The sequence below is a fragment of the Pseudorca crassidens genome, chromosome 11 (assembly GCF_039906515.1).
Source record: "Pseudorca crassidens isolate mPseCra1 chromosome 11, mPseCra1.hap1, whole genome shotgun sequence".
NCBI lineage: Eukaryota > Metazoa > Chordata > Mammalia > Artiodactyla > Delphinidae > Pseudorca > Pseudorca crassidens.
The window spans coordinates 95,580,046-95,606,112 of NC_090306.1; the positions used below are offsets into that span (position 1 = coordinate 95,580,046).

General features: G+C 56.1%; 1 protein-coding gene across 1 annotated transcript in view; it reads left to right on the forward strand.

The window, feature by feature from the left end:
- CYTH4 (cytohesin 4) overlaps positions 1–22,400 on the forward strand; it is a 30,886-nt gene extending 8,486 nt beyond the window's left edge. The window contains exons 2-13 of the mRNA XM_067697977.1: positions 364–446; positions 2,389–2,453; positions 3,656–3,722; positions 5,244–5,362; positions 7,035–7,115; positions 8,889–9,001; positions 10,957–11,105; positions 16,879–16,990; positions 18,441–18,517; positions 18,894–18,965; positions 19,456–19,610; positions 20,408–22,400. Coding sequence (XP_067554078.1) covers positions 364–446; positions 2,389–2,453; positions 3,656–3,722; positions 5,244–5,362; positions 7,035–7,115; positions 8,889–9,001; positions 10,957–11,105; positions 16,879–16,990; positions 18,441–18,517; positions 18,894–18,965; positions 19,456–19,610; positions 20,408–20,480 — 1,166 coding nt within the window. The 3' untranslated portion in view covers positions 20,481–22,400. The remainder of the gene's footprint in view (positions 1–363; positions 447–2,388; positions 2,454–3,655; positions 3,723–5,243; positions 5,363–7,034; positions 7,116–8,888; positions 9,002–10,956; positions 11,106–16,878; positions 16,991–18,440; positions 18,518–18,893; positions 18,966–19,455; positions 19,611–20,407) is intronic.
- Positions 22,401–26,067: the final 3,667 nt, after the last annotated feature.

Consider the following 26,067-nt stretch of genomic DNA (forward strand, 5'->3'; position numbering starts at 1 on the left):
GGATACAGCAGTGAGCAAAATTGTTGAAGTGCCTATTCTCATGGGGCTGAGTGGAATGAGTAGAACACAAAAGATGCAAGTAAACAAGATGGCTTAGGGGGTCTGTACCCAGAGGGGCAGAAGAGACATAAAGCTGGTAGGAGGGGAGTGTGGGGAGGGACTGCTTTAGACAGGGCAGTCAGGGAAGGCTTCTTGGAGGAGGTGACATCTGAGCCAAGGCCTGGATGAAGAGGGCAAGCAAGTCATGGGTTTCTAGAAGGAAGAGGGCCCTGGGGAAGTGAGAGCTAGCTGGGGTGGCTGGAGCCGAGTGACGGAGGGGAGGGCGGGGAATGAGCCAGGGACCACCAGTTCTTCTCTCTCCAGACCCAGGGGAGCTGAGCAGCGGGGAGGCCGAGGAACTGCAGCGGATCAAATGGCATCGGAAGCAGCTTCTGGAGGACATCCAGGTGTGCTCACACTCACGCTCACAAACACACAGGCTCTTGTCCACCCACATGTTCGTGCTGACACACCCTCAAACCACACATACCCACAAGCAAGCAGTCATACATGTTCGCACACCTCCTGACCCAGCCTGGGCCAAGAGCGGGGCCAGATTCCAGCCCACAGGTAGCCTCAGCCCCAGCCCCCAGGAGTGGGGAGAACAGAATTCCCAGGGGAGTCCCCACTCCTGGGTTCAGCTGCTGGGCTCAGAGAGAGCCAGGAGAGCAGGGGAGAGAAAGGGAACCATCAGTTCAGCACCTACTATGAGCAGAGCCCCACCTGTATGGCCTCAGTCTGGCCTCATCTCCAACCCGGACCTCAGATTCATCCCCCCGAAAATGTAGACCATTTGGTCAAGATAATACCATTATCTGCCCAGCACTTGTCAGTTCACCAGTTTCTCAGACATTAGCTCATCTGATTCTCAGCAACCTTCTGAAACAGGCCCTGCTTCTGCTCCTGGAATGTGCCACCATGCTCGGTCCTGCCCCCGGACCTTTGCACTCACAGTCCCCTCTGCCTGACACTCTCCTAATCCCTCCTCATGGCTCCTTCTTCTCCTGGTTCATTCTCAGCCCAAATGCCTCGCCTCCTAGGGGTCGCCCTGTCCACTCTGGCTGTAGTTGGTGGGACCCCACTTCCCATCCCAACACGTGTACACCTAAGATTCCAGAGAAAGACGAAGGCACAAGATAACTCCCTCAGCAAGTACTTACCATGTGCCAGGCTCTTTCTAGACCATTACTCTGATCATCTCCTGCATGGTCCTTTCATTTGTCCCATGATCCAAAGTCCAGTGGGGTGAGCTCCATGTAAGGAGAGCCTGGGTCTGTTTCCCACCACTATATCCCGAGTCCAATAGTCAGAGCATAGTAGGTACTCAGTTAATACTTACGAGTGAACCTTCATTTTATTTGTGGGGAAGCCACTCAGTGACTTGGCCAAGTTCACATGGACAGGAGCTGACTGGGCTCAGAACGAGGCTCCAGGCCCCATGCTGCTCCTGGGCCGCAGGACAAAGCCCTGTTAGGACCACCCCCATCCCAGAGATCTTCAGGGAGGTGAGGGAAGGCAGGGGTGCCTTTGGGGGCTCTTGCTGCTGCCACTGAGTTAGGGAGTCTCCTCTGCCACTGGGCACCTCCCGCCAGGTCAAGATGGAAGAAGCCTGGGGGGTGTCAGGGAAAGCAGAGGCTTGGAGTAAGATGCTGGACATGTCCCTTCACCTCTCTGGGCCTCCGTGTCCTCTTCTGTAAATTTCACTGGAATTGCAAAGTCCCTGAGAAGAGGTCCTGTGCCGTCTTGTACCCTGTTGACCCATAGCTCCTGGCTCGTAGTGGCCACAGAGTCTAGGGAGCGGGACAGGGTAAACGGATGGAGGGAGGGAAACCAGAGCGGAGTTGGGGCCCGATCATTGGGTGAGAGTGGGTACCTCCTGCCTGGCCAGGCAGTAAGGAGCCATGGATGGAGTTTGAGTGGAAAAAGGGCCGGCACCAAGCGGTGCTTCAGAAAGATGGCAGCCGGCGGAGGAGGGCTTGCCGGGAAGCTTTGGCTCAAGGCTAGGACACTTTTCAGCTGCAGAGGTGAGAGATGGGAAGACCAGAAATAGAGTGGGGGAAAGGCTAGGGACTGGGGGCTCCCTCACGCCACGAGAGGAGCCCCGGGAGAACTAGGGATAAACAGAGGCAAGAAGTTTGACTTGGGATTTTGAGGATGTGAGATATTCGGGAAAGGGATCCACCAGGGGGAGGGTCTCTTAGTGGCAGCTCAGGACAGAGGTTTGGGAATCACGCCTGGAAGTGGGAATGGCTGTGTTTGGGGGGGGGGGGGTGTCGTGAAGCCCTTTCTGTCCCAGGCTCAGCCCCCTGACTCTACCTCCCCACCCTCCCCCCGCCCGCCACCCCACAGAAGCTGAAGGACGAGATCGAAGATGTGTTTGCTCAAATCGACTGCTTCGAGACAGCAGAGGAGAGGTGAGGGGCCCGGCAGGGGACCCTGGGAAGCTGCCACAGTGGCTTCCTGAGGACGTCACATGCCATGAGTGAGAGTGAATGAGCCCGGGCCCTGGTGAAATCAGGGGTTGGACCCCCAGAGGGGAGGCATAGGGGGGTGAAATAGGAACAGGGCGGCCCTGACACTCCATCCCGTGGTCTGGTCTGGTCCTTGCTTCCAGCAACCCCTCTCTTCAGCAGCAGCCCCGATCTCCCACCTCCTCCACCCAAAGTCTCTCCCAACCCACCCTGACCCAGCCCCTGACCAATCGCTGGCCAGGAGCATCCTGGGTTGGGCCAGGGAGAGGGGAATTTCAGCCCCAAGTATGAAGATAAGGAAGCCAGGGGCCTTACAGGGACAGGAGCCTGGCCTGTGGCAAGGCCGAGGCTGGTCCACCTCACTCCACCTGTAAGGTGTCATCACCCCACCCCTTCTATAGGAAGACTGCCCCTGGCTCTGTGACCTGCGGTCGGTCCTCCCCTAACTGGGCCTCAGTTTCCCCATTTGTACAATGAGAAGGTTGGTCCCTACATAATCCCCTAGGGCCCCAGGGCACTGACTCCTCCATACGGTGTCCCAGGAGATCCCCACCCTGCCCCTGCCAGCCTTCAGCTCTCTGATGCCTCTGATCTCCACCTTCCTAGCCCGGACACGTGCACGCACTCACGCCCACATACACACGTGCACTGCCCCCGTGTCTCCAGCCCCAAAAATGACAACAACATAACATTTACACGGCACCTAACGCTAGCTATTTTCAATGCTTTAACCTTTCAACAATGCTTGGGGGGCAGGTGATAGTCACCGCATGCTACAGATGAGGAAACTGAGTCCCAGAGAGATGAGTGGGATTTGCACCAGAAGCCTGGCTCCAAAGCCTGTGCTGTTACCCACAACCTCCCTGTTATCTTGCTCCCCCTCTAAGCACGGGGCCCCTCTACATCCCCCCCAGGAGCATCTCTGGCTCCTGAGGCCACAGCTCCAGAGCTGGGCCCATTGGAAATATGGTCTTGCAGCTCAGGAAGGGGCCCAAGCCCTGCATTTCTCACGTTCTCCCCGGTGATTCCAGCCCCACTTGGAGGCCCTTAGGGAATACTGGCTCTAGCTGAGGGAAGCGTCCTCGGGGACTGGAGGGGTGTCCTGGGGTCCGGGGGCGTCCAGGCTGATGTCTTCCTGTCTACAGCCGCATGGCCCAGAAAGAGAAGGAGCTGGGCATCGGGCGCAAGAAATTCAACATGGATCCCGTGAAGGTAGGCAGTGCGGGGGCCGAGTCAGGGGGCCGGGAGAGCTGCATGCTGGGGCCCTCCACGATGTCCTCTTGTTCCCCCTCAACTGACACAATTACCCACTTTACAGATGAGGAAACTGAAGCCCCGCCGGGCTCAGCATCTTATCCTGCCCCACGCCTGTTATGGCTGGGGGCTCCGCCACCCCACAGCATAGTAGCTCCGGGGCATGAGGTGGGAGCCAGGAGGATGCGATGGGGTCTGTGATGTCTGTGCCCCGCTCTGTGATTTGGACTTTGGACAGTGGGGCCCTTAAACTCTGGGACTCAGTCTCCAGAAGTGTCTTCCAGCCCCTCGGCTGGGGAGCCAGTCCTGAGATGCTGGCGTGGAGCCCTGAGTGCTCAGGGCTCAGCTACGCTCTAACCCCACCCCCACTGGTCTCAGAGCACCCCCAGTCCCCACCCCTCGCCCAGCCAGGTGGCCCTGGGCTCCTTTCCTGTAGGAGCCGGGACAGGAGGAAACCACAAGTTGACACACAGAGGTGGGGTCAGGGAAGACACGGGGTCCCTGGAAATTTACTGCTCTCGCTTAGAAGGTTGCCTCTTCCCCATCACAGGCCTCCCGTGTCCCAGTGGCACAGCAATCAACCCCTGCCCCCATCCACACAGACCACACAGACCACACACACACACACACAAACACACACACACACACACACACACACGCACGCGCGCGCGCGCTAACTCACTTCCTACCTGATCCTGCCTGAGCGCCCCTCAGGGAGGGGCCCCTGAGGGATCCCCTGGGCCATCTGCCCGTCACTCAGAGCCCTCCACAACCTGTCCCCCCTCTCCCAGCAGCCTCTTCTCCAAAAGGAATAGGGACTCGAAGGCATCATCACGGAAAACCAGACAGCAACCCCTCAAACTCCTAAAATTAGATGACAGACTTCCATTCCCTGGGTCGTGGGGAGAGATGTCTGAGATATTGTCAGATCAGAAAATCGGCGAGGCACACTCCCATTTTCACACAGAAAAGGGAGGAAAGGACCACCAGGGAAACTGTCTACCTCCGAGTGGTAGGACTGAGCAATTTCCTCTCCTTTTGACTGAGCAGTTTTTTTCTAACTTTTATACAATGGACATAGATTACTTGTAAGAAAAAATGAAACACTATGTTTAAATAATATGAATTTTAAGGGGGACAAAAGGAAGGGCTGAATCATTCAATCTTAAAATTATAAATTCATAGAATCATCGAAGCATATCCTCAAAGAGTGTCAGACTGAAGGGCACCCTGGGGAGCACCTGGCATGAACCTGGTTCACGGCAGGAACCCCATCTCTCTTTGCACATCTCTGCTGATGGGGAACTCACCACCTTACACAGGCAACTTCTATTAAGGAGGGAACACGACTTCCCAGAACAAGCTGTGCCAATGCTAGAATGCCAGGCCCAGGGCTCTGGCCACAGAGGCTCTCTCCCTCCCTCCTCCCAGGCCAGCTGCTGGGCGGGGCTACTCACGGGCTCTGTGTACCACCTCCAGGGCATCCAGTACCTCACTGAGCACAAGCTGCTGACCCCGGATGTCCAAGATATCGCCCAGTTCTTGTACAAGGGCGAGGGCCTCAACAAGACGGCCATCGGCACCTACTTGGGGGAGAGGTAAGGAGGGCGGGGCCTTAGGGAGGTAGAGGATGAGGGTGTGCTGGTGTGCACCAGTGTGGGTGAAGGGATTGTGTGTGCAGGTAAGTAAGGGAATGAGTCATGTTAGGAAAGTCATAACTCCTGGGGTTCAGCGGCCTAACTGATCACGTCCCTCCCGACCCTGAACCAAGGGCTGCCTGCCGGCCTTCATTCCTTCCTTCACTCATTTAGAAAACAAGTAGATATTTTTAGTATCTACCGTGTACCAGACAGTGTTCCAAGCCCTGGATGTACACCAGTGAACAAGATAGACAAAACTCCTGGTCGGGGGGGCGGGCAGGGGGATTAAATTGGGAGTATGGGATTAACAGATGCACACTACCATATATAATAGATAAACAACGAGGATTTACTGTGTAGTACAGGGAACTATATTGAATATCTGTAATAAACTATAATGGAAAAGAATTGAAAAAAAGAATACAGATATATACATACATATGTATAACCAAATCACTTTGCTGTGCACCTGAAAATAACACAGTTGTAAATCAACTATACTTCAGTTAAAAAGAAACAAACCACTGGATGTCCAGTGGTTAGGACTCGGCACTTTCACTTCCATGGGCCTGGGTTCAACCCTGGTCAGGGAACTAAGAGCCCACAAGTCACGCGGCACAGTCAAAAACAAAGACAACACAAAATCACAAAGCTCCTACCCTCAAGGAGGTACATTCTAATGGGGAAGGCAGATCCCAAAATATGTAAAATACGTTAGAAAATTATAAGTTCTTTGGAATACAAGTAAAGCAGGGAAGGGAGATGAGAAAGTTCTGGGAACCATGCTTCAAAGGCTGTGGACTTTAAATAGTTGTGGACACAAAGGGTCTCACAGAGAAGGTGAACTTTGACTGAAATTTAAAGGAGGTGAGCAGTGCAGCTCTGGGGAAAGAGCATTTCAGGCAGAGGGAACAGTGTGTGCAAAGGCCCTGGGGCAGAAGCTGCTTAAAGAACAGCAGGCTAGTGAGACTGGAAGAGAGGAAGGGAGAAAGTAGCAGGTGACAAGGTGGGGATCCCTGAGAGGGTTCTGGGCAGAGGAGTGGTCTGAGGGGACCCTCCTGGCTGCTGGGTGGCAGATAGACTATAGGGGACAGGCGTGGAGCTGGGCCAACAAGCCAGGGACCCTTCCCCCAGGCTCCCCAGAGGACACTCTCCTTCTAAGCAAGCAGGGAACCCAGGTGGCAAGAAGGGCAACGCTTTCTCATTTCAGATCAGGGAAGGGGGAGGAAAAGGGGGTGGGCATTTTCTCTGATTTTACAGATGTGGACACTGGGGCTTGGGGAGGTCAAGTGGCTTGTGTGGGGTCACCCATGAAGGAAGTGACAGAGGAAGGATTTGACTCAGGGCAGGCCGCTCTGAAACCAGAGCTCCCCTCCTGGGTGAGGACAGTGTTGGTGAGCCGTCGCGGGGTGGGGCGTCTGCTGTGTGTGGGAAGACATGGACGTGCACACGGGGGCGGGGGGGACTGTGATGTGGGCTCAGACAGATGGGAACAGACCAGATGGTGGCTGGATTCAGAAGGAGGACATCTCTCCCCTCCTTGGCCTCCCCCACCTCAACCGCCCCCCCCCGGAGGTGGGTGTCAGCAAATGCCGAGTGTGTCCCGCCCTCCCTTCTGCCTCCTCGCCAGGGACCCCATCAACCTGCAGGTCCTCCAGGCCTTCGTAGATTGCCACGAGTTCGCCAACCTCAACCTTGTCCAGGCCCTCAGGTGAGTGGTGCAGGGGGCAGGGGCCTGACCCCCGAGGGTGGCACGGCAGGAAGGGTTGGGGCATCACCACCCACATGGCTAACAGCACAAACAAAGCATCAGGAGAAAGAATGAATAAATGAGGGAGCTCCCTGGCGGTCCAGTGGTTAGGACTCAGCGCTTTCATTGCTGAGGGCCCGGGAACTAAAATCCTACAAGCTGCGTGGTGCAGCCCCAAAAAATTTTTTAATAAATAAATAAACTTAATTAATGACATTATCCCCCCCATAGAGCTGAGGTTAGATGAGATAATAGGTGTGGACTGCCTGGATCAGTACCTGGCTCGTTACTATTATTATATTACATCATTATTATAATAATATTAAATCATAATCATTATTACTATTATGATGCCATTCCCATCCCACTGCTCTTTGGATTAGTGCTTGTTTTACTTATTTTATTAATGCAGCTTAGTGTGTACTGCATTTATTATTACTTATTGTTTTCTAATTAGGATATTATTGTTGCTACTCATTTTTACAACAATGGGAGGCATTACAGTATATGCGTTAGGAGCACAAGCTCTGGAGCCAGACTGCTCAGTTCATATCCTATCTCTGCTACTCACCCCTTGGGAAAGTCACACACACACACACACACACACCAAAAAAAAAAAAAAAAACTCTCCGGGGCTTCCCTGGTGGCGCAGTGGTTGAGAGTCCGCCTGCCGATGCAGGGGACACAGGTTCGTGCCCCGGTCCGGGAAGATCCCACATGCCGCGGAGCGGTTGGGCCCGTGAGCCATGGCCGCTGAGCCTGCGTGACCGGAGCCTGTGCTCCGCAATGGGAGAGGCCACAACAGTGAGAAGCACGCGTACCGCAAAGAAAAAAAAAAAAAAAAAAAAAAAAAACCTCTCCGTGCCTCAGTTTCTTCATCTGTAAAATGTGGATACTAACAGTACCAACCTCATAGGGTGGTGAGGACTAAATGAGAAAATGCTTAGAATTGGTCCACCGTCAGTGCTTAGTAAGTCTTGCTGCTGCAGATGATGCCTGGAAAATCAGCTCCTGAGTAGGGGCATTTGTTCTGGGCTTTGATGGATGATTAGGAGTTTGCTAGGCAGAGAAGGAAGAAGCCACCACCATCTAAGCAATGTGGCCTTCCCTTTAACCCCCATGCTTTTTAAAGGAGAGAGGTAGGTTGGGAGTCTCCAACATTCATTTGTTCATTTATTCACCTGTTCATTCTTTCACTCATTCAGCTAGCCTTTACTGAGCAGTTACTGGCTGTCCCAGCTCACCAGGAGATGTGAGAGGAGCAGGCACTGCCCTTGCCCTTGGGGAACTTAGTTGGAAGCTGTGGAAATCATTTACTTCCCAGCCAAGGGAAGACACTCCCCCAGGGTCCCACAGTCAAATCCCAGGGCCCAGTGGCCTGGCGGGGAGGGGCCTCAGACCCGGGAATCCACAGGGCTAAGGTGGACTGGGCCGCAAATGGTGCTGGGTCTCAGATGGGCAGGGGGGTGTGCCCGCTCAGCTCCTGTATTCTAGAAGAAAAAGCATTTCTTGGATCCCTCCTGCAGTCTTGGTGCTCAGAATAACAAATTCCACTGACACCCCCCCACCCCCCATGAACCTAGATGACAGGTGCAGAGTCTCTCATTTACAGGATAAAGAGACTACGCCTGGGAAACACAGAGCAGCTTATGGGGTGGGGGGATGGGGTACCCCCTAAGCCCCCTCTTAGAGCCTCCCCCACCTCCACTGCCCATGGTTCTGTTCTTCCCCCAGACAATTCCTGTGGAGCTTTCGACTGCCAGGCGAGGCCCAGAAGATCGACCGCATGATGGAGACCTTTGCCACCCGTTACTGCCTCTGCAACCCAGGTGTCTTCCAATCCACAGGTGCCAGTGTGGGAGGGGACCCTGCCAGACACAAATCTGCCTTCTGAGGCACCTCGGCCTCTCTACCCCCTCAGGTCTCTCCCAAGCACCCAGACCCTGGGAGCCCAGATCCCCTCATGAACCCTCACTGAGTTCCAACTCTGTGCCAGGCCCTCTGCTGGGTGCTTGTCAGGCAGAGCTGCCTCAGGGCATGATCCTTGGGAGAGAAGGCAGGAAATAATGGCACAGGGTGCTAAGGCATCAGTGCCTCATCTGAGGGCAGGGATGGGGGAACTCAGCATGTCCAGGCTGGCTTCCCAGAGGTCCTGAGGTCTGAATGGGGTTTTGAAGGATGAATAGGAGTTCTCCAGGAGTTCAAGGGGAGAAATGGCCTTTTGGACAGGAGTTCTAGTTTGAGCAAAGGCACAGAAGCATGAAACAGCCTGAGCAGGATGCAGGGCGCAAAGGGGTATAGAAAGATATCAGCAAAGCTCAGTCCCCCACATCCCCCAACATGGTGGGCGAAAAGTCATCATGGCAGGCTTGTCCTGGCCTCTTCTCTGGGTCTGAAGATACCATAGCAATAACCAAGTCCACATATTGAGCACTCCCCATGTGCTAAGTGCTTTACCCATGCAAAGTCATGTAATCCTTACATCCACTCTACAAGGTCATCAGGGTTCTCATCCCTGCAGAACACAGACTCCGAGAAGCGAAGGGAGCTTTTCAGCAGCATATCCATGGGCAAGTCCTACAAAGCATTTGCCTACCTTGTAGTTATATATAAATTAGGGATTTGCTTGTTTGTTATCTGTCGGCCCCACAAGTCTAAATATCTCACAAGGATGGGGACCATACAGATTTTTTCACCAGTGAATCCCCATTCTGTAGCACTTAGGAGGTACACAATAGGTATTTGTAGGAAGGAAGGAATTTTAAAGCACCAGATTTGAATCACAGTCTCACTACTTAAGTTTGTGACCTTGGACATGTAAACTCACTCTCCCTGTGTCTCCGTTTCCTAATCTGTAAAATGATGGTGGTAACAGTGCCTACCTCATAGCGTTGTCAAGGGCTGTAAAGAGCTTAGCACAGGGCAAGCACCAACATTAGTGCCACTGCTACCAGAGGGAGAATCATCGATGTTCTAGAACATGAAGCTACTTCAAAGTTAAACCTCCTAATACTGCAGATGGGGAAGCTGAGGCTCTGGGAACTCAGGTACTTTCCAAGGTCAACCGGAGAGTTGGGGACACAGCTGGACTTCCCTGGCTCTGGACCCAGGGCTTTAAAACATCATAGAGTAGCGATCACCTCCTTCTCAAACGCTCAGCCCAGCCTCGCTCCCGAGCACGTGAAAGTCTGAATAATGGAACAGGAGCGCGGCCGGGAGCCCCACAGTGCTAATAAGATTACCAAGTGGCACGTGACGAAGCCCTGAACGGTGTTGCCAACAATAAGCATCCTCTGAGTTCCAAGAAGGCAGAGAACAGAGTGGGCAGGAGAGCTGGGAGGGCTCGGGGGGTGGGGGGAGCTGGATTGGGGGGGGGCTGGGGGGGGAGGAGGGCTGGAGCTGGGGGGGAGGGCTCGGGGGGAGGAGGGCTGGAGCTGGGGGGAGGGCTCTGGGGGAGGAGGGCTGGGGTGGGGGGGAGGGCTGGAACTGGGGCCGAAAGAGTGGGAGGGTTTAAGTGGGTAGAAAGGGAAGAGGAGGGAGTGCCTGACAGGGGCCCCAGCAGGAGCAGAAGTACCAGGGTAGGAAGGCACACAGGGGCTCCGGAACGGACACCTGAAGCTTGTTTGGAGCAGGGAGTCCCATAAGAGTGGGAGGCGTGGCCAGGCCTCAAATGCCAAGCTGGGAGGACAGAGTGGACCTTCAGGACATTGAAACGGCCCATTCTTGGCCCCTAGAAGGGATTGGGGCAGGGGAGGGGGGAGTGGCCAGAGCCAAGACTGTGCCCGCTGTCCCGTCCCCACAGACACCTGCTACGTCCTGTCCTTCTCCATCATCATGCTCAACACCAGCCTGCACAACCCCAATGTCCGGGACAGGCCACCCTTCGAGCGCTTTGTGTCCATGAACCGTGGCATCAATGATGGCAGTGACCTGCCTGAGGAGCAGCTGCGGGTAAGAGGGGTGTGGCCCCACCTAGCCCCGTCCCAAGGCATCCAGGAGGAGCCTGTCCTTAGGTCCATGGCCCAAGAGGGGCTCCTCTCAGACAGGCCGCTCCAGGAGAGGGTGCTGCTGAGATGGCCCTCCCAGGTTGGTCACTGTCTTGAGAGGGACCATCACAAAAGAGGTTGATCCCGAGAAGGGCTTTCCCACGTGGGCCCATCTTAAGAAGGAGGTCCAAGACTGAACACCCAGGAGGTCCTCCCAGACCTCAGCCTTCGGGGAACTCTGGGCACCCATCATTCACACCTTCCAGAAAGGGTGCCTCACGCAGCCTACATCTATTTTTTGGAATCCCAGATTCTTAGACTCTCAGTGGGTCAGGGCTGAAAATCCCCAGACTCTGCTCAAACCCCTCCCTCTTTCAGAGAGGAAGGAACAGGTCTTCCACAGGCTACACATCAGCTCGGGAGTCGAGCAGAACCCAGGCCTCCCATCCCCTCCTCAAACAGTCCCACCCTTGCTACACTGCACCGAGCCCTGTGCCTGGCACGGGGCACCCAGGGATGAGTAAACCCACATTCAGGGTCTGGTGAGAGGATGATACACATGCGAATTATAACCCTGCGTGATTCATGCTGCACTGACCGTACGATACACAGCTATGGAGACACAGAGGACACTATTATCACTCTCCTGGGAGCAGGGGAAGGGTGCCATCCTGGAAGACTCCACAGAGGAGGTGACTTTTGAACTGGGCCTCGAACGTTGAGTGGGAGTTTGCCCAGAGGAGAAGCAGGGAAAGGACATTCCAGAAAGAGGAACTGGCCAGCATCTGACCTGGTTGGGAAAGGGAGGGGCATCCAGAGTGGCCAGCTGGGTACATACAGACCGTGATGGGCACCGAGGTTGGGCCAGAGAGACCATAGCTTCGAACGACAGCCTCAGGAGTTTGCCTGCTTCCTATGGGCAAAGCGGAGCCAGGAGCTGTTTTAGAAACACAGGAGTGAGATTCAAAGCCTGGCTCTGCAAAAATGAATTGACGATTCATTTCTAGGACCAGAGACGCCCCAGAGCTCAATAGAGCTTCAGTTCCCTCCAGGTCAGAGCACGGCAGGAGGGGAGGAGACGGTGTGAACCCCACCCCGGCAGCTTAGCACCCTGTGTACCTCCGACAGCAGAAGTCTGGTCGGTGGGGGGAGAGCCTGAGTCTGGAGCGATTCTGGTGCCCCTCGGTGTTTGAGAACAGCCTCGCCCTTAGCCCACCCTCCTCCTTGATCCCCAGACAGTTTATCCTGGTGGGCAGGGGGCACGACATAAAATGAGGGCTTGAAAGTAGGTTAGAGCTCAGGTCAAGTACCATCTCCCCGTTTGCCCGCTGGGTGACCTTAAATAATGACTCACCCTCTTGGAGCCACCATTTCCTCAACCAGGAGCACAGGGATAACGATGCCTGCGTCACAGCTGCTGTGAGTAGTAATTTTTAAGACTGTAAAGGGCATAGCCCATGCCAGGTACATAGCACAAGCTCTAAAGTGTAGCTTAGGTCGCCATTAAGAGTGATTAATAATCATTTAAAACCCCCAGCCCTTAGTAAAATGCCTAAAACGTGAAAAGCATTTGAAAACTGGGAACGCATCTCATCGCGGTACTTGGGGCCGGAAGCTGGGCGCACCTTGTCCAGCAGGTAATGAGTTAAGGACACGCCAGCACCAGTCCTGTGGGATCTCCCAGGTGCCACTTTATTGCTTCAGCCCCCAAAGAGCCTCCTTCCCTCCAGAGGTATTTTTCCCAATTCAAGCCTTTTGTTAGTAACAATGCACTGCATTTGTATAGAGCTTGTAACTTTCTTCTCATAGGGCTTTCCGGTCTATTATCTCAATTTAGCTTCAAGCTCTTCCTGGGAGGTCTGGGAAGGGTTTATTATCCTCCTTGGCAGCCGAGAGGGGCAGGCACTGAGCAGGGAAAAGAACAGAGCGTTGGAGTCACAGCCACATCCAAGTCCTGGCTCCCCCATTTTCAAGTTGTGTGACTTTAGGTAAGTGGCTTGACCTCTCTGAGCTCCCGGTTTATAGGATTAGTGTAGGTAAGCTTATAGGATTAGTAAGGTACTTAGCACAGCACCTATGTCGTTGGACTGGCTAGTTAATCCAGAAGCTTCCCAGGACACAAAGTGAACCACACTGGCCTGGTCCTTGCTCTTCAAAGCCTTGCTCTTCAAGGCTTTCACAGGAAGCTGCTCAGGACCGGGGGTCCTCTTGCTTTCTCTTGGGGTCTCATCTTCCCCATGTGTAAAGCAAGGACTCGGCTCTAAGCACCTTCAGGTATTGAGTTTGCAGCTTTGCAAAAGGATTCTCCAGGACACATAACATTTTTAAGTGACCTGATTTATGAAATTAAATTGACACAGATACATCACCTAAAGAGAGGTCACCCCGTGACCACGAGGGTGCGCAGCTGGGAAAGGCTTCAAAGAGGTGCATGATGGGAGCTGGGGCTCAGGCATGTTGAGCGGGTCTTGCCCTGGCCACCCTGATGGGGACGGGGCGAGTGCCTAAGAAACTCAGCCCAAAGGTACAGGGTGTAGACTCAGAAGATGGGAGATCAAATCCCAGCTCTGCCCTTATGGTTGTGTGCCCTTGCGTGTGAGCCTCAGTTTCTCCATCTGCAAAGTGGGCTGATGACACTGACCTCACATTGTTCTCCTGAGAAGCAGACAAAGCACTTCAAGCACCTGACACCACTCACCTTGACAGGGTTGCCCAGAGAGGGAGCCAGGGTGGAGATGGGGAAGAAGCAGAGAGGATAGAAGGAGGGCTTGTCCACTCTCCAGTGCCACAGGTGGAGAAACCGAGGTCCGGGCAAGGGAACAGTCTCCCAGTTCAGGGCATCTTCTGCTGCAGGCAAGGCCGGACCTCCTGGGTTCCTGTCCAAGCGTCTCCATCAGAACTGACCATATACTGGACCCATTAAGCCATCTCGACAACCTTAGGCAGCAGGTACCATCCCCAGTTTACAGCGAAGGAAACTGAGCTCCAACAGAGGTAGCTGGCCAAGGGTCTCAGTCTGTGAGGAGTCCAGATTCAAACCCACGTCTGTCTGACTCCAAAGCCCTTCCCTCTGCAGAGACCAGAAAGCAAGATTAGGGGATGGAGACCTTGGCCATGTTTCCCAGCTTCCAGTGTCTTCCTGGCTGGAGGAATCTCAGCTCATATCATGGAAAAGATGGGGGATTGATGGTTGGCTTCAGGCTCGGCTAGATCCAGCTGCTCAGTGAGGTCAGAAGAGCGCAGTCTGGTCTCTCCACCTCTGAGCAACCTCCTCTTCCAAGTTGGCTTCCCTCTTAAACAGGCTTTCCCCAAGTTGCAGCAAAGATGGCCTGGGCAGCTCCAGGCTTCCATCTTGCTTTATACTAGAGTCCCAGAATTAAGGCTTAGTGAATTAAGGCTTGTTGACTGGCGTGGGTCACAGGTCCCTCTCTGAACCCGTGGCTGTGACCAGTAGGATGAAATGCTCTCATTAGCCAGATGGGAGTCATTCACAGTCTCCTGGAGCCTGGGGGCGTGGCAGGTGGGCAGTGAGTGTCAACCCCCCCACCCACCCAGCAACCTGGACAGAAAGTCCAGGTGCAAGGATGTTATATTACAGGGGGTGAGGGCGGGGGGAGCCTGGGGTTTACAAGGTACAGGAAATGTGGGTGAACTGAGCTGTTTCCCTTGTGGGGGCAGAATGTGTAGGCTGTAGGGTGCCAGCCAAAGCTGCCATGGGGCTTCCTGTGGGTGTCATGAAGGATGAGGTCCTCCCTGTCCCCCTGCTCACCTCCTTGGGCCTTCAGAATATTTGTGCTGCCAGCTTTGCTGACAAGGCCTTGCTGCCACAGACCTTGTTCAACCGGCCACCGCCACTTGGGGAATCCCAGGGCCAGGCTGGGCCAGGGCAGGATGGGTAAAGCGGGGCTTCCCAGCTGCTTTAGGGATGCAGGGATTCCAAACAGAGAAAGTGGTCCCTGCTCTTCCCCACTCACCCCACCACAGCCAGCAGAGCCCACTCCATCAAACCCAGGAAGACCTGCTTCCAGCCGGCACTCTCCTCCCCCCATCTCTTACCCCTCCGCCACCCCTAAGCTCCTGGATCAGAAAAGCCCTTTAAAAACCAAAAAACACCATTTCTAAAACTTTGGGGAATCGAACAGTACTTGGGAAATTTTTCATTTAAAATTTCGAGGAAACCATCTGAACAGCAGCACAGACAACTGCAACAGAAGGAAATGATGTCATTATCTCAAGGATAGAGACCCAGCATTGTGTCTGGCTTTAGTCAGCAGAATTAGACAATTTAGAATGTGTTTTCCAAACGCTCGGGAAACCTGGGCAGGTTGTCTATGGAACGCAGTGCCCCACGGCAGGGGGTTCAAAACACACAGGGGTGATCTGTTGCCAACATCCATATCTCTCCCACAGGGAGGTCTTAGCCCTGGCTTGCATACTTCCAGTGACAAGGAACTCATTATCCTACAAGGTTGCTCCTTCCATATTTCAGCAGCTCCAACTTCTAGAAAGTCCTCCACAGAGAACTAAAATCTGCTTTCTGAGAAATTCCTACCCCCCAGAACAGGTCTCTGGCCTCTGCCTAGGAGAGGGGGCTTTAAGAGCCTAGGTCAGCATCCCACCTTGAGTCACAACATGGGCAGCCAATCTCCAACTCCCTAGCAGGTCCTCTGTGTCCCCCAACCCACGATACACCTGGAAGTCTAGCGACTGCACCTAAAAGAAGAGGAGACCCCTTCCCCCTTAGATGTTGTCCAAAGAGGCACTGAATCCGGCTGCTGTGCCCCAGAGAGTGTGTGTGTGTGTGTGTGTGTGTGTGCGTGTGTGTGTGTGCACGTGCACGCACGCACACGCACGCACACTGGTGAACATGTGTGTGCGTGTACACATCCCAGCCAAGCATCCTGTCTCCAGCACTCTCAGACATGGGGGTGATGGACCCTGACTCACTCATCTGACCCTTGAGAGCGGTGCTGGGTGGTCAGGGTGCAGGTGGGGGCTTCTCCTCATCATCATCTTCCCCTCGACTTGGGGGCAGGGAGGGGCTCTGACTCCAGTGTAGTCCATTTACTCTCCCTAGAACACTGGGGGTCAGCATTGTCCATTTTTCAGTTGTAGACAGAGCAGCTCAGAGAGGTTGAGGGGTGTGCCCGGGGTCACACAGTCATCAAGGGACCGAGCTGGGATTTCAGCCCAGGTGGCCTGACACTGAGCAGGTGCTCTTCCACGCGCGTTCTCCTGCCACTGGCTGGGATTCCAGCGGGAAGGTGGGAGATGGGAACCATCAGCTGCTATGTCAACAAACAGTCGCTACCCTGCTTTAGGCCAGGCCCTGGGGGAGGCTCTGGGGTTATGACACCCAGGCCTTTCCTGGAGGAGCTCCCCATCTACCTGGGGAAGTCAACCTCAGCAAGCAAACTGACAGCAAAACAACTGGCCGCTGCGGGGACCGTGGGTGACGCAGCCAGCACGGTCTCTCTGCGGGGCTCACCCCACCCGCTCCATTCTACAATAGCACAGGGGGAGGCATGACATGGGGTTGGGGACAGGGGAGCACCACTGGGCCTGGGGGGACCGGGGAGGGTTTCCCCAAGAAAGCCAGGGACCAAGGAGGAGCTAACAGGAGGGGAAAGAGTTTGCCCGGAGGGCCAGTGACCTGCCCGAGGTCACACAGGCGGAACCCAGGCCCTGGACGGGGATGAATGTCACAGCGGGTCTTTCCCTCCCTTCTCTCGGGGCAGAACCTCTTCGACAGCATCAAGAGTGAGCCCTTCTCCATCCCCGAGGACGATGGCAACGACCTCACTCACACCTTCTTCAACCCCGACCGCGAGGGCTGGCTGCTCAAGCTAGGTGAGAACGTGCTCGTGCACGCGGGGGACGTGCACCGACGTGCCTGCACACTCACGCAACGGGTGAGAAGGTGCTCATGCACACGGGGGACGTGCACCGACGTGCCTGCACACTCACGCCACGCGGCTGCCACACACATGCACCTGACATGCAGCCTCGGGGGTGCAGCCAGGTCAGCCCCAGGTCTCCTGACCCTGGAGCAGCAGTCTGCCCGTGCCATCCGTCCATCTGTCTGTCCTAGGGATAAGGGGACAGTGCAGGAGGGGAACGATAAGCAGGAAGTGGGGACGGGAAGCTGACTGATTCATAGATAAACGGTTCAACCGCAGGTCCTTCCTGAAGCGATTCTGAGTTAGCCCAGACCCAGTGAGGTTAGGGCATCTGCCCGGGGCCACACAGCCAGCCAGTGGCGGCTTTTGGTGGGCAGAGGGTTGGGTGTCCTTGAAAGACAGAGGGAGGGAGTGTGACAGGATGTGGCTCAGGGAGCCTCCCCTCAATGGGACTAGGGGACATGGAGGGCCTCGGGCCTGCAGAGGGGAGCTGTGGCGGGTGCCACAGCTGCAGCGGCTCCGTATGCTCCTGCCACCCCCACACACTCCTGGGCGCCGCCCCAGCAGGGGCAGCCCAGCCAGGCACAGTGGTCCTCCAGGGCAGGGGAGGATAGACGCCTCGTGTTGGAGCAGGGGTCCTGGCCCGGGGTGCCCATCCAAGCCCTCCATCTCTCCAGACCCACCTCCCAGTTTACCCCCCTGCAGACTGCAGCCTCCTTCCTTGCCCAGCTGACTGTCCTCAGCCCCGGGGAAGCTCTAAGTCACAGATCCCAGCTCCTCCACCCATCCTCAGCCTGAGTTTCCACAGCTGCAAAATGTCCCATCCCTGGGACAGTTAAATGTGTGGGAAGCCAAGCACCTGGGCTCTGGGGCTGGGACACTGGGGTTCGAATCCCAGCTCTGCAGCCAGACCTCGAGCAGATGACTCAGCCTCTCTGCACCTCGGTCTCCTCATCTGTAAAATGGGGTTAATAATGGTCCCCTCCTCATAGGTGGTTATACGGATTAGTAAGTGAAAGTTTATTGAAATCTCTAGAACATTGCCTGGCAAATGAAAGATGAAGGGCTTAGCATAGTGCCAAGCAGGGAGTGGGCCAAGGCATGAACGGAGGGGTGAGGGCAGCAGGAAAGTGCAGGAAATGACCAGCCTGCCCCAGGGCCTGATCATGGAGGAGCCTGGGTCAGGCAACTCAGGGGCCTTGCGGGGGTGATAGAGCCACTCAGGTTTTGAGTCAGGAAGGGATAGATAAGGGGGAAGGTGTGGCAGGCAAGGGACTGGGGGCTTGCTGCTCAGGTCGGGGCCCAGAGGAGAGCGTCTGAGGCCCTGCTGTTCCGTGGAGGGAAGTGCTGGTGGCCCAGGGCAGAGGAGGGCTGACTGACTCCACCACTGGCTTTCGCAGGCGGCCGCGTGAAGACGTGGAAACGACGCTGGTTCATCCTGACGGACAGCTGCCTCTACTACTTTGAGTTCACCACTGTGAGCCTTACCCTGCCCTGCCCCTCCCCCCAAACCCTTTCCAGACTCCCACTAAGTGGTCCATTGACAGAGCTTGGGGCCCCTTGAGATCTTTCAGACCTCCTCCATACCCATTTTACAGATGGGGAAAACTGAGCTACAAAGAAGGGAAGGGGCTGGGCCAAGGTGCAAGGCAGAGCCGGGGCTTAAAATCAGGCCTCCTGACTCCCAGCCAGGGCTCTTTCCGTGCTGCTCCCCTGCCCTCTCCAGGGCTGCACAGAGTCGGGGGAGATGGGCACACTCCTCTCCGGGTCTAGGGAGCCCCCAAGGTCACTCCCTGCCCTTGGCTTTGAAGCTCCATTTGCAGATCCTGTCCTTGTCTCCTGTTCCCCTGCAGGACAAGGAGCCCCGGGGAATCATACCCCTTGAGAACCTCTCAGTGCAGAAGGTGGATGACCCTAAGAAGCCAGTAGGTATCGGTATGGAGGCCCGAGGCCAGAGCGGCTGCGGGAATTTCCAGAACAGGGTGGGAGGAGAGGGGGTGCCCATCACACCTTCCGGGTGGCTCAGGGTTGCCTCAGTCTCCCTCCTGGGGGCAGGTCAATGGCATCAAGAGGGCCCGGCCTCGCTGACTCTCAGAGCCTGACACTGGCTCGGGGACGTTTAGTAAGTCTCCACTCATTTCTGAGCCTCAGTTTCCCCATCTGTCAAATGGGGATTTGAAGAAGAATCATGGACTTAGGCCGAGCCAGGCACGTAATAAGTTCTCAGCGTGAGGAGCTGCAGCTTCTGCCCCTTTGCCTCTCACAGGAAGGCCCGGGGGTCGGGTCTGTCCTGCCGCTTATCCAAGCGCTGGTCTTGCCCAAGCGTCTAGGCCTCTCTGAGCGTCCCGGAGAGCCCAGTGTAGCAGCCCTTTCCTCCCGCCCCTGCCCTGCCTTCACCTGGCCACTTCCCCGCAGTTCTGCCTGGAGCTCTACAACCCCAGCTGCCGAGGCCAGAAGATAAAGGCCTGCAAGACGGACGGCGACGGCAAGGTGGTAGAGGGCAAGCACGAGTCCTACCGCATCTCAGCCTCCAGCGCCGAGGAGCGGGACCAGTGGATCAAGGCCATTCGGTAATGGGTGGGCGGACTGGTGGGGAGGCGTCTCCTGTCACCTTCCAGAAGCGCCTGCTTCTCTTGGAGCCCTGTTTCCTTGTCTGTAAAGAGGGCTAACTCTAGAATCTCCCTCCTGTTTCTGGCATGCAAATCCCTTCCACACATATTCTGTGAGCAGCCCCTCTGGGCCGGCACAGTGCCGGGTCCAGGACACAGGGGAGAGAGGCACCGCCTTCGTAGGGATGGTGGAGGATCACGGGAGATGTTGCACGTAAAGCTCTTTGCCCAGCGCCTGTTGGCATCAGGACCCATAGTGGCCCTGGAAAGACCTGATGGAGGGGGAGAGGAGGCCTTTCTAGGTGGAACAAGCAATGCAGGCAAAAACAAGGGGGCACGTCAGGCCAAAGCCACGCTCACCTCCATTTTACACATGAGGACTGAGGCCCAGAGAGGGGAGGGACTCGCCCAGGGCCACACAGCCAGTGAGGGGCAGAGCCGTGACCGGCAAGCAGTTCTGCTGGTTCCACCTGGGCTCTTGTCACCTCCTTCTGAGAGTCTGTTGGGAGCCTGGGGAGGGGTCCAAAGACATTTGGGGGCAGAATTCCCAAGGCTCTCAGGCCTCAGCCTCACCCCCTCCGGCCCCGCCTGTGGGACTCTGGGTTAGGCCAGCGAAGCTGGACACACCCTGGCTTGGTCCTTGCTGGGGTCATCTGGCTTTTCCCCTGAGGCAGGGCAGGCCGACCCCTCCCTGGGATATGAGACTCTTTAAGTCAGCCTGCCCAGCCCTGAAATCTTTTCACCTACTCTCACTCCAGAGCCAGCATCACCCGTGTCCCCTTCTATGACCTGGTCTCTGCTCGGAAGAAGAAGATTGCCAACAAGCAGTGAGCTTCCTGGGAGGCGGTGCCCAGCTTCCTGGGAACCCCGTGACCTGTGGTACCTGGAGACCTACCTCCCACCCCAGGGTACCCTTTCCTGGCCCGCAGACATCCTCCCTCAACACCGTTCATTTCAAGCTGACAGCAGAGGGGAGGAAGGGCTCAAGAAAGAGGGTGGGTGGGAACCACCGAGGGCTCAAAGCCCGACCATGAGGCCGCTGGCCCTGGACACCCAGGAAAGGCCCTGCCCCAGCCCCAAGTCCACCGCAGTAAGGGGTGAGGAAAGCAGCCCAGAACCCGGCACCCCGCCCTCTCTCTGGGGCTCAGTTTCCTCTCCTGTCAGACGTCTCCGTGCCCTCTGAAATGCTGTCAGCCCTCGGAGCAGGAGGGACCTGCATGCTTCCTACCCTCCGCCATGGTGATGCCCCCTCCTGCTCAGGGGGTTTCTCGGCCAGCCCCTCCCCCATCCTCATCTGGGGCTTGGCCTTCCCTGCCCAAGGGACACACGTACACATCTCAGACCCACCGACAAGACCTCTGGGAGACCCGAGAGCACTGGACTAGAAGCCCTGATGCCACGGTCTCAGTCCCAGCTCTGTCTCCAACTTGCTGTGTGCCCTCGTCCAAGTCACCCTCCTTCTCTGGTTCCTGGAAAAGTACGGTGTTTGGAGAGAAATGTCTTGGCCCTTCTGGCTCTGTGCACCGCCCCCACTGCAACCTCCAACCTGCCAGCAATGGCCCTAGGTAGGTCCCAGCAGGGCGTGAGCTGGCCACCTCCCTCCTCTGAGACTGCTTCCTCTCGGTAGAAGGACAGGATTGGACTGGGTCTCCCAAGGAGCTTCTGGCTGGACATGTCTGCACCAGAGCTGGAGGGGGCTCTGGACTGAAGGCTGCTGGGAGGCAGAGAGCAGAGTGGGCTCCATCCTCAAGGATGTCCATCTTAGAGAAGGGGCGGGTGGGACTCCTCAAGAAAATGGCAGACAGCATCCCAGACAGATGTACTCAGGCGGAACTGGCGGTACAATCAAGAAGCCAAGTAGAGAGCTTTGTGAGCTGTGGTTACCAAGAGGGTTACCTGTGGTTACCTGGAGGCAGCGGCCATGCCAGTGAGTGACACAGAAGCTTGTAGCAGAGTCTCAGCTACAGCTTCCCTGCTGGACCACTGCCCAGGGCTCCCGTGGTGGTGAGCAGGGTCCCAGCATCCTGAGGTCCTCTAGGGTAGCAGCATCAAGAGTGGAACTGACTTCCCAGCCCACAGGCAGGCAGCTCTCCAGGGAGATTCCAGCCTGGAGGAGGATTCCACGAACAGGTTTCTTCTCAGTAGCACGTCTCACCCCATCGCACAGGCCCTGGGGGTGTCCCTGGAGGGAAGTTCCCTGGCAGGAAAGCAGGATATGGGGTTACCTCTGCCCCACTCCCAGCCTGCGTGGGCAAGCCGGAGCAAGGTGGATTCCCCCCGGGGAAAGGAGGCAACCTCTCCTCCCCTCCATCTCCCACACACATGCACACTCTCCAGGGTGTCAGGATAGAGTAGCTGCCTTGCAGTGGTGAGACCCCTATCTCTGGAGGTGTGCAAGAACCTGGTAATGATATTGCACTGACGAGGATCTGGTTTGGCATCTGCAAGAAGAAGCTTTAGGACGTTTGAGGTCTTCCACAGACTCCATGTCAGCCTGGGAGCTGAGCGCCACCTCTGCTGCCTCATTTGGCCCCTGAAGGGGCAGCCAGGCGTCATGGGCTCTGAGGTTCTCTCCTGCCACTGGTTATACACTGGCTGGGTGACCTTAGTCCACTTCCTTCCCCTCTCTGGTCCTCAGCTTCCCCCCACCCCCGCATCATTGAGAGGGTGGAATGGGGGATTTTCTGGGCATGAGTGACTGTTCTGGGAATCACTCAGAATAGAGAATAAAGGTCATGAGTCAACTCGTGAGGGGCTCTGTCCTGTCTGTGACTACATCTCCCATCCTTGAGCCCACCCTGCCCCTTCACCATCCCTTTCCCAGCCAGAGTGCAGGAGGGCCAGACAGGGAAGAGTGGACACTCCAAGGACCCTGGACCCTCATCCTCTGGGCACTGGGGCTGCCACACTGGGCAGATCTCCAGGGGCTGGATTTGTGTCAGGGGTCCCTCAGAGCATGGGCAGGAGTGCACTGGTTCTGCCAAGGCCGGGGGAAAGCAAAAGAACTTTCCAATAGGCTGCGCTGTCTAAAGAGAGAAAGAATGCTGCTCAGGAGATAGGTAATAATCTCCCTGTCTGCAGAAGGATGCAAGTACAGATTGGCTCCAATGATCACCTGGGGTGTTACAGGGGGACTTGAATTTGGTCATCTTCATTTATTTGTACTTTCCACAATGTTCATTACGTGGACAAGACAGAATCCCTGTCCACATGGAGCTTACATTTTGGTGGTCTTGAATTCTAGGACTCTAGGCAGCACTCTCGGATGTGTAAGGCACTGAGGTGGCCCCAACACCTTAACCCAGCCCCCTGCCTGAAATGCCACCGTTGAGTCCCTCCTTGAAGACCTTAAGGTGTTGGACTGATCAACATGCTTTCATTTGGCCCAGGCTTTTGGAGCACCTACTCTGTACCGGGTTCCACACACAGAACCAGAGGTCCAAAGATGATCAAGGCAAATCCCTTGCCCTCAAAGGGAGCTCAGTCAGCCGGGGAAGACAGGTGCAAAGGAGGCCTGACAGCCCAGGCCAACACTTGCCGGTTATATAGAGTGGAGCACAGGGACTGGTGGAGGGCTGGGCTGAGCTGGCCGGAGAGGCAACCTAAGGGGCTTCACAAAGGAGCTGTGCTTGAGTGTTGGCAATCAGGTGGGAGAGAGCTCACTCACGTCTGCTTCTTCCCACCACACACACACTGACTGCAAACTCCTCACACGCCAGACTGTCACTGCTCGGTGCCTGGCACAGAGGAAGTTGCACAATGATTCTTGGTTAGACTGAAGTCAACTGAAAAGGCCCTCAGGGGCTCCACATCAGGAGATGCAAATATCTGGAGGCGCAGGGAACTGTGGGAATGGTGGTGCCGGGCCGGGCCGGGCGGGCTGGGGGCGGCGTGGGGCGTGGCTAGAGAGGCAGGCAGGGCCACAATCTGATCCAGCTCTGACTTGCTGGCCCAGGAACTCCCCTGCTCCCCTGGCCTCTGCCCACCTTCCCACCCTTCTGCCACTCTTCACTCTGGGCAGCAGGGGGCTCCCACCACCCGTGGATGAGAGGTTCCACGACACAGCCAGACCGGAGATGGGATCGGCTGCCCCTTTCAGGGATGAGGCCTCAGCCCAGAGTAGAGCCTGGAACTGGGCCTCCTGGAGACGGATGCACCTGGTCGACTAGGACCTGCGGGCTTGAGCAGGCCCAGACACCCATGGGCATAGATAAGCATGGGCCTCCCCTCTCCCCTCATGCCAGGCAGAGTCAGCCCTGCTCAGCCTAGGATTCGGGATACCCTGGGCCCTGGCTTTCTGGCTGCGGGACCCTGAACTAGTAGCTTACCCTCTCTAGATGTGATCTTCCTCCTTGAAGGGTTCTGACAGGTGAGTTCTAGGACACAAACCTTTAGCGGGGACCTCCCTGTGCAAGGGAGTCTCAGACATGGGTACCAGGCAGCCCCTGCCCTAGGGTGAATTGAGACTGTTGTGTGTGACAGGGTGGGTGGCAAGTGAGAAGGTGCCACAAAAGCCACATACTGTAATAGGCCACAGGGGGCAGTAGTGAGGCCATCCGGAGGCCCTGGGTTCAGGCCTGACTCGACTCTGTGTCTTAAGCAAGTTTCCTAAGCATTCTGAGCCTTGGATTTCCCATCTATAAAATGGTAGTGATAGAACATATGCAAAATACTTAGAACAGTGTTGAGTACCTGCTCAGGGTTACATGCTGCTATTATTATCCATCACAAGGCAAACTAGGTACGTGCTTTTATGGAGATACAAAACAGGCTGGACCACTGGAGGAGGAAAGATGCAGGGGGGGGTTGGGGGGTCGTAGATCTGGGTGGGCTTCTTGGCAGAGGTGCCCATGAAAGGTAAGATAAATGGAGGCCTGGCTCTTCCAGCCAGGAGGAGCCAAAACAAGGATGCTTGGTAAGGCAATGTATTTCTGGAACTCCCTTGAGCTCCCAAAAAGCCCCCAAAGCAAGAGGAAGAAAGGTTGAGGGGAGCTGGGCCCTGCCAGGGGCTGAGCTGCGTGCACGATGCTGGAGTCCCTTGCATCTCCAAGGCCACCGAGCCCCTTGTCATGAAGCTCTGGCTGGGGATCCAGTAACATGGCTGCTGAACTAGGCCATCACAGAACGAGGGAGAATAAGCTTGGCACCGGATGGCCTGGGGTGGAGCAGGAGGGGGCAAGGGGGACCCCTGCCAGTGCCTGGGAAGTCGGAGCACTTCTGGCCTGGAAGCGCAGAGTTGGCCCTGGGACCCTGCGCCCGGATGCCCAGGGCCAGGAAATGGGGGGCAGGCAGCCAGGAGTCGAGCAGCAGGTATGAGAGACCTGGAGAAATTGATTTATTAGAGACGATGAAAGGAGCTAAATATGTTTGCCAGCTCAGTGATGACTCAGGCGCTCCCCAGGGGTCCACAAATTGTGAGCATCAAAGAATCAAAGACAGGCCTCCTCCCACCCGGGCTCTGCCAGCCTGGAGCCATCCTTCGGCAATGGAAGGACCACTCCAACTGTCCTGAGAGCCTGGTCCTCAAGGGGCAGCAGAGACCTAGCCACTCCAGCCAGCATCCCCTGCCCACCCCCCACCCCACCAACCCCCCCCAGAATGGCTGAAGAGCGAAGCTTCAGAGTGAGGCAGATCTGGGTCGAAGTCGTGGCCTGGCCCCAAATTGCTGTGTGACCTTAGACAAGTGGCTGACCCTCTCTGGTCCCACATTCACCAGGGAGGACAGATGCCCACCAAGCCAGGGCCCTTCCTCCCTCTCCCTGTCTGGCAGTGTCATTCCTACCTAATTTGGCTTCTTCCAGACAGCTGTGAGCACAGCCTCCTCTGCCTGAAATCTACCAACTTCCCTCCAGGAGACAAGCCAGATTCCACAGGGCCTCATTTCCGGAGAACATGCTCTTCCGGTACCAGCTTCCAGGCTGGTACTGGGCTCCAGGAGAAACAAGAATGAATCAGAGTCAGAGGCCGGAGGCAGGACAGACAGAGGAGGGAGGAATGATCTCCTTGTGGGGCAAAGGGCTGGGGGTTGCAGTAGGGGTGTGGGAAGGGGGCCTGCGGCACCTGGGAGGACCAGTGGAAGAGGGGTTGTCGGGGATGAGGAGGGACATCTGCCAGGCAGCTGGGGGGACATGGCAAGGACTGTGCAGCAGCGTGGCACGGCTGGGGAGCGGTGAACTGTTCACTGGGCACAGAGGGGGCCTGTGCCTAGAACAGCAGCAGTTGGAGTTGAATAGAAGCTGGGACCAGGCTGGCCAGCGAGCAGTTAGACTCTGTCTGGATGGGGAAGGGGAAGAGGTCACAGCAGGAGACAGGTGGGGCTGGAGGCTGTTTGCAGGTAGTCCTTCTGGCTTCGTAGCCTGGGGCTGCCAGGCTCAAGGGAGGGTGTGCGATTTGATTCTGCTGCTGGACTCCAAGGCCC